This window comes from Pollachius pollachius, assembly GCF_949987615.1.
Source record: "Pollachius pollachius genome assembly, chromosome: 15".
NCBI classification, from domain to species: Eukaryota; Metazoa; Chordata; class Actinopteri; order Gadiformes; family Gadidae; genus Pollachius; species Pollachius pollachius.
The window spans coordinates 637,190-645,625 of NC_136948.1; the positions used below are offsets into that span (position 1 = coordinate 637,190).

Here is an 8,436-nt window from a genome sequence, read left to right on the forward strand (position 1 = left end):
CAATAATTGTGTTTACTTTTACTGCTCTTAAAGCTCAATGCAGGCAGCAGAGGTCTGTGATTAATGATCAGAATGACGTCTGTGATTAATGATCAGAATGACGTCTGTGATTAATGATCAGAATGTGTCCGCGTGTGTTCTGGCCTGCGTGTGCATGTGTGACACTGATCCTAAATCGTCTAATTTCAATTTAAAAAAGCTTGCTGGGAATTTAACACCATGCTTTACCGACATCGTGTTCCTACAAGCACTAAGACTTGATCAAAATAAACACAGCCACACACACACACACACACACACACACACACCCGTAACCATCGCACCATCACCACTGCCACCACGTGCACGTCTTGCATTCGTGAAGAAGGAGAGCAGCACAGCGGCGTGCTGTCGACGCTCAGGCAGAGCTTAATGGAGTCTGTGTGGAGGACCTTCAGACTCCACGAGACGCGCCAACATGACCTCCTTAATGTCTTCCTGCTCTGACAAACTGAGCACAGAACCTTACTTTAGTGTCTTCTGCTGTAACGGAGCATGCACACACACACACACACACACACACACACACACACACACACACACACACAGGCATTTGCAGATACACATAAATGCACGCATGTACGTGTACACAGACACATCTTTTCAGAGGTCTTGGTTTGTTCATCTGCTCTGATGTTTTGAATGCACTGAACAGATGGTTAACGATGCAGCCTGTTCATAGAGGACTTAACAGCATGTTCAACGGTATATGGGTGGTGTTTGATCATGTTGAGTTAATTTCGTCTTCATGAGCACATGAGAAAACGATTTGTCGCCTGGCAGTCTCGCTCTGCGGTGAGTGCACTTGGAGAGAGGCTGTGAAAACCTGCTACTTAGAAGAGGATGGTACGAGTAGGTGTTTGGAGTGTGTGTATTCTTGTTGAACAAGCTATATGGACCTCAGAAGTTTGAAATGAGTGGGTCTTTTCTTTGGTCATTGCATTATTTTAAACTTGTGGAGGCGTCAAAATCCTGCTTTCTCATCACCTCCATGTAGACCCCGCGTCCTTATCTCCAGCCTCTTCTACTGAACCCCATCACACTCATCCCCTCCAGATCACTGTGCACTTCTACTGAACCCCATCACACTCATCCCCTCCAGATCACTGTGCACTTCTACTGAACCCCATCACACTCATCCCCTCCAGATCACTGTGCACTTCTACTGAACCCCATCACACTCATCCCCTCCAGATCACTGTGCACTTCTACTGAACCCCATCACACTCATCCCCTCCAGATCACTGTGCACTTCTACTGAACCCCATCTCACTCATCCCCTCCAGATCACTGTGCACTTCTACTGAACCCCATCACACTCATCCCCTCCAGATCACTGTGCACTTCTACTGAACCCCATCTCACTCATCCCCTCCAGATCACTGTGCACTTCTACTGAACCCCATCACACTCTCCTACAGATACATAGATTTATGACATATAGATTTATGTTACCAAAGACTGAAGCCTTTTGATCTTTTAAAATGTAGGGTTTGAATATAATTTATTTCACCATTTTGTGCCATAAGGTGTCATATGGTGGGAAAAGACAACACCATATCATCAAATCTGGAGTAAGAGTTCTGGTCCGCAATCTTCCATGTATTTGTGAATAAACAATCGGATCAGATTCCTCAACCATCGATACGGAAACCGGCAGAGAGAGAGAGAGAGAGCGAGAGAGAGAGAGAGAGAGAGAGAGAGAGAGAGAGAGAGAGAGAGAGAGAGAGAGAGAGAACAGACAGAGAGAGAGAGAGAACACAGAGAGAGAGAGACAGGGAGAGAGAGGGAGAGAGACAGGGAGAGAGAGCGAGAGAGAGTGTGTGTGTGTGTGTGTGTGTGTGTGTGTGTGTGTGTGTGTGTGTGTGTGCGTGCGTGTGCATGTGCGTGCGTGTGTGTGTATAGGTAACACTCAGGTAATGCACCTGAACTTGCGCCGCTGAGAAAGCTCCCAAATTAATTCCCAAGGTCCCAAGGACCCCATAAGGTCACTTGTTTGTGTGTCTGTTTGTGTGTCTCTTTGTGTAAACATGAGATTCTATAAAACAGCATGCATTGTATGCTTACAATAAATATCATTGTTTGTGCTGATTCCCAAGTCTGAATACAAATCAACAATCATCCAAGTCTTGAGTATCGTTCTCAAGCTTTAAGAACAACACAACAACATAATGCAACAACGCAACAACACAACACAACAGCTCACAGCAGAACAACACAACAGCCTACAGCAGAACAACACCACAGCCTACAGCAGAACAACACCACAGCCCACAGCAGAACAACACAACAGCCCACAGCAGAACAGCACAACAGCCCACAGCAGAACAACACAACAGCCCACAGCAGAACAACACAACAGCCCACAGCAGAACAACACAACAGCCCACAGCAGAACAAAACAACAGCCCACAGCAGAGCAACACAACAGCCCACAGCAGAACAACACAACAGCCCACAGCAGAACAACACAACAGCCCACAGCAGAACAACACCACAGCCCACAGCAGAACAACACAACAGCCCACAGCAGAACAACACAACAGCCCACAGCAGAGCAACACAACAGCCCACAGCAGAACAACACAACAGCCCACAGCAGAACAACACAACAGCCCACAGCAGAACAACACAACAGCCCACAGCAGAACAACACAACAGCCTTTAATCAACACCAAAGGACTCTGACAAGACTGAAGTTCTGTGTTGCAATTAGTGATTTCATCATCGTTCAATACACACGTTCGCATGTCGACCGTCACATGTTATATATGGGTGTCTGTATGAATGTATGTGCGTGATTGCGTGCATCTGTGCGTGCGCGTTGCTAAAAGAGTAAATATTGTCTTGTCCCCGTATAGATACCTGGATTAAACATGTCTAGTGTGCATATGTGTGTGTGCGTGTGTTGCTTGGTGTGTGTGTGTCTGTGTGTTGCTTGGTGCGTGAGTGTGTGTGTTGCTTGGTGTGTGCGTGTGTGTGTGTTGCTTGGTGTGTGTGTGTGTGTGTTTTGCTTGGTGTGTGTGTGTGTGTTGCTTGGTGTGTGTGTCTGTGTGTGTCTGTGTGTGTGTGTGTCTGTGTGTGTGTGTGTGTTGCTTGGTTTGTGTGCGTCTTTGTGTGTGTGTGTGTGTGTGTGTGTGTGTGTGTGTGTGTGTATGTGTTGCTTGGTGTGTGTGTGTGTGTGTGTTGCTTGGTGTGTGTGTGTGTTGATTGGTGTGTGTGTGTTTGTGTGTTTGTGTGTGTGTATGTTGCTTGGTGTGTGTTTGTGTGTGTGTGTGTGTGTGTGTGTGTGTGTGTGTGTGTGTGTGTGCGTAGGAACTTGGCTGCACACATTAATCATCTCTGGCTGTCCGCTTCTTCACCCATAAATCTCTACTGCCCACTGCTCTCTGGTGTGTGTGTGTGTGTGTGTGTGTGTGTGTGTGTGTGTGTGTGTGTGTGTGTGTGTGTGTGTGTGTGTGTGTGTGTGTGTGTGTGTGTGTGACCACTGTGTCTCTCCAAGAAGGATTGGTTGCCAGGCCACTGCAGAGCGCAGGCCAGACACTTAACCCCTCACAGACACACACAAAAACGCACACACACACACACACACACCTTTATGTTTACAGATATTCAAATAAAATAAAATGGTGCATATTAGTGTATTCCCTGTTTGTATCTATGTTTGTATATATTGTCTGGAGAACCGGAAAAGCAAGTGTTGCAGTGAACAGTATTGACCACAGGGTGTCAGACTTCCCTCAGGCGTCAAGTGCAATACTCAAGAAAGACATTGGCAGTAAAATCCAATAAATGCTCAACTCCTAATGAAAGAGGTGTGTGAGCCTGTATTAAATGTGATTATCCGCTCATCTAACTATGTGTTTCTGAACATTTTGGCCTTGTGTCTCTATAGATGTTTCATAATATAATATTCCTTCCAACGGGGGGCATTGGAGCTTAAAATATCAAAGTTCTGCCCCACTGAATTTCTGCCTCTCCCATGCTCTGAAAATTACTGCCAGTGCTTTGTTTTGTTGCAATTTGTAACAATTTTTATGTTGACAACAAGAATCGTATCCCTTCAAGTGAAAAATTGTAATACTATAGATGTGATTTTAACCAAACCTGACCTGCGTGAATTTGTCGTACCTCTCCGACCCAGGTCAACCGTCCTTCTGCGTCGGAGGACGATGTGTGCAACGGGCAGGTGTGACTTTAAATATCTTTTGGGAAGGGGACAGGGTTGGGGGATGGGCACTTAATGACAATGATAATTATGCCAATTTTGTACTATGCAGGCCATTATGTCCTTTGTAGGCCCTGAGATGTAGGCTCTTCATAATTGATGGCTTATGTAAGGCATAATCACAGGGCCTCCCAGCAGCCAACGACTGGGGTGACCACAGCCGGCGCCATGGCAACAAAACGTTTATCTAGAATGCTGCGCACTGGATGGCAGGGACAAGAGCATTGGCAGCCGGCAAATTAGCTATAATGGCAGAGAGAAAAGAGAGGGTGTGTGTGTGTGTGTGTGTGTGTGTGTGTGTGTGTGTGTGCGTGTGTATGTGTTTGTCTGTGTGTATGTGTGTACATGCGTGCATGTGTGTGTGTGTGTGTGTGTGTGTGTGTGCGTGTATGTGTTTGTCTGTGTGTATGTGTGTACATGCGTGCATGTGTGTGTGTGTGTGTGTGTGTGTGTGTGTGTGTGTGTGTGTGTGTGTGTGTGTGTGTGTGTGTGTAGCTGGGCATGCATTGTGTGCTATCCACTGTGTTATGTTGTGAATGCAAGGCAATCATCAGAAAGTGGAGAAAGAACCAGTGGCAGGCCGACGTTCCTCTGACTCCACAGGGAGTTCGACTTCAGGCACAGAAAGACTCAAAGTCCACAAAGTCAAAGTTCATCTGGGTGAGAAGGACGCTGACTTTAGGAGTTAGGGCTGGGCTCATTACCAAAGGTTCCTTTTATCAAATCTGGACGAGGACAGACACCAGCGGTCTAGAAGGGCCTTTTAAAACCACTTTAGTCTCAAGCAGAGACAGTTTAGTGATTCATTACTGACATACATGCCTTTTATATAAGATGTGTGTACATAATATATGTTTTCACTTTTCCACATAGATAGAGGAGTAGTGTGGAATAGTGAGGGTGATGAGCTAAGCATCTATCATTTCCTCAGACAGTTTGTTGGTAAGTAAGGTACACACAGGTACAAGTTACAACCACACAATGTATGTCAATGGTGTTCGCACTATAGTCTCACCTTTGGACCACAAGAACAAGGGAACCCACTGCATTGCAAAGGCAGCCTTAGGCGCTCATGTTAGCTCAATCTCAATCAATAAAAAATAAACAAAACCCCGATAGAAAAGCCGTGAGTCCCCTCCCTCCACTCCACCCAGGGCAGGGGAGCGTGACTGGTGGAGGCCTGCGTAGCCTCAGCCAATAGGAGCTCTGTGATCCAGGCCCAGTGAGCGCCAGCAGCCCAGCGGGAGCCTCATGGTGTCAGCCCCACTCACGGTCCACCAGGACCTCGATGGGTGCTACTGCTGTGCCCTCTGTGTCTCTCATTCTCTGGTCCAGTTTCCTCTCGATGCATTGAACAACCTCCGGCCACTGCACACATCCACATGCTTTTTGTTGCCAGCAGCCTATGAATGACTCGGATGTATACACAAATAAATACATATGCTTGTGTGTGTGTGTGTGTGTGTGTGTTTGTGTGTGTGTGTGTGTGTGTGTGTGTGTGTGTGTGTGTGTGTGTGTGGTGTGTGTGTGTGTGTGTGCCAGTGGCGCGTGGTCCCAAACAGGAAGTAGGCCAAAGGGGGATTAAAATGGCGTCTGTACCTCTTCCTGCTCTCTGGCTGGGATCCATGTGACGCCAGCAAATTCATGTTTATGTGCGTGTGCGTGCGTGTGCGTGCGTGCGTGTGCGTGTGTGCGTGTGCGTATGTGTGTGTGCTAATTTGTGCATCACAGAATTGGAAGCCTCCATATGTTGAATCTATCTCTAATCTTCCTCAACGGTTCAGTGCATGTGCGTGTGACAATGTCTGTTTGTGTGTGTGTGTGTGTGTGTGTGTGCCTGTGTGTGTCCCTGTGTGTGCGTGTGTGTGTGTGTGTCTGTGTCTGTGTGTGTGTCTGTGTGTGTGTGTGTGTGTCTGTGTGTGTGTGTGTGTCTGTGTGTGTGTGTTTGTGTGTGTGTGACAGTAACAGCCAGATCCCTGCTGCTACACTGCAGTACCAGCCATAAGCCAAGCACCAAGAAATGACATCAGCAGCTTGAGGGGACAGTGTACGGGTGTGTACACCCATATAACTTGTGTGTGTGTGTGTGTGTGTGTGTGTGTGTGTGTGTGTGTGTGTGTGTGTGTGTGTGTGTGTGTGTGTGTACATGTGTGTGTGTGACTCTATATGCATGTGAGTTAATGCATGTCTGTGCAAGCATATCAATGTTAAAGTCAAAATTGACTCATACCAAGAAAAATATCAAACAAATACGAAAACCAAGAATAGATCATCCACGTTTTGCCGTTACTCTCAACCAATCTGCAGTTCCTCTTCCTTCACGTCATGTCAGAGACTAAACTCCCAGTGGATCGTAAGGACGACCACATCGCAATTCCCGAAGATGATGACACAATTGGCCTAATCAAACAAACACAACACAACTCCCTCATGAGACATGAATCTAAGACCCAGAAAAACACGCTGCCAAATAAGCGCCAGAGACGCCATCAATCTCTGATGAGAGACCGATGCGGGCCTGGCCAACACACATCCCCACCATCAGGGTGAGAGAGAGCCTCATGTCAGTACTCCCTCTATTGATATAGAGGGAGTACTGAGCCTAATGCTCCTCCCTCTATTGATATAGAGGGAGTACTGACATTAGGCTCAGTACTCCCTCTATATCAATAGAGGTAGTACTGACATTAGGGTCAGTACTCCCTCTATATCAATAGAGGTAGTACTGACATTAGGCTCAGTACTCCCTCTATATCAATAGAGGTAGTACTGACATTAGGGTCAGTACTACCTCTATATCAATAGAGGACTGGCCTTAGGGTCAGTACTCCCGCTATATCAATAGAGGGAGTACTGACATTAGGGTCAGTACTCCCTCTATATCAATAGAGGGAGTACTGACCCTAATGTCAGTACTGCCTCTATATCAATAGAGGCAGTACTGACATTAGGGTCAGTACTCCCTCTATTTCAGTAGAGGGAGGAGCATTCATATCAGACAGTAACTCAGACACCCAAGTGAAATATATCCCTATTGTAGAATTGAGTCCAGATTTATTGGAAGTTTCGGGCAATGTTGGTCCCTCAAGCTCTGATTCTGTTTCATCATAGCGACTTTACGCATCTGCCCGTAGTAATAACAGGCTATTGGGTCCTATAGTGTGAATTAAAGCTTTCCAAGATTGGGCAGGGTTAGCCTGAGGCTTGAGTACCTGCAGCCCTCCGACGCCAGCCCAACAGGGGAAGCTAGGCCCTAAACAACATGGTGAAAATCTTACTGTGAATAGTGATCTCTTTACGACCACAAAGCAAACACTCCCAAGTTACAAAACTAAGGGCCTCAAAATTCAAAATGACTTTATTTACCCTGTGTAAACCGCAGCGTTTAGAGCAGTTCAACAGCCAATCCAAACATGGCAACTTTCTATTTGTTTTGTGCAAATCAACTGCAAATAACCGGGTCAACGGGTTAGGGTTAGGGTAACCATGACCGGGTCAACAGGTTAGGGTTAGGGTTACCATGACCGGGTCAACAGGTTAGGGTTAACATGACCGGGTGAACAGGTTAGGGTTAGGGTTACCATGACGGGGTCACCAGGTTAGGGTTAGGGTTAACCTAACCGGGTCACCAGGTTAGGGTTAGGGTTACCGTGACCGGGTCAACAGGTTAGGGTTACCATGACGGGTCACCAGGTTAGGGTTAGGGTTAACCTAACCGAGTCAACAGGTTAGGGTTAGGGTTACCATGACGGGTCACCAGGTTAGGGTTAGGGTTAACACAGTACCTCCTTCAGACAGCCCATGAAGTTGTTGCTGACCGGGGAGCCGGGCAGGTCAGCGGTGCTGGGGCTGCCCCCCACGTAAAAGAAGTCGTCGGAGCCCAGCATGGTGTAGTCCTCCTGGGTGTACCCCGTGGTGGTCAGGATCCCGTCCACCGAGATCGTCACCTGGCAACAGGGGAAGAGTCCATGACCCCATGACCTTAGAGTGGGCCAATGACCTTAGAGCAGGCCAATGACCCCATCACCTTAGAGCAGGCCAATGACCCCATGACCTTAGAGCAGGCCAATGACCCCATGACCTTAGAGTGGGCCAATGACCTTAGAGCAGGCCAATGACCCCATGACCTTAGAGTGGGCCAATGACCCCATGACCTTAGAGTGGGCCAA

The 8,436-nt window shown here is 47.2% G+C and overlaps 1 protein-coding gene across 3 annotated transcripts in view; it reads right to left on the minus strand.

Annotated features, from left to right (window-relative positions):
* nrxn3a (neurexin 3a) overlaps positions 1 to 8,169 on the minus strand; it is a gene marked incomplete at its 3' end in the record, with an annotated part of 139,230 nt that extends 131,061 nt beyond the window's left edge. For all 3 annotated transcript variants that reach the window (XM_079752065.1, XM_079752066.1, XM_079752064.1), the window contains exon 1: positions 8,053 to 8,169. In XM_079752065.1, coding sequence (XP_079608191.1) covers positions 8,053 to 8,154 — 102 coding nt within the window. In that variant the 5' untranslated portion in view covers positions 8,155 to 8,169. The remainder of the gene's footprint in view (positions 1 to 8,052) is intronic.
* Positions 8,170 to 8,436: the final 267 nt, after the last annotated feature.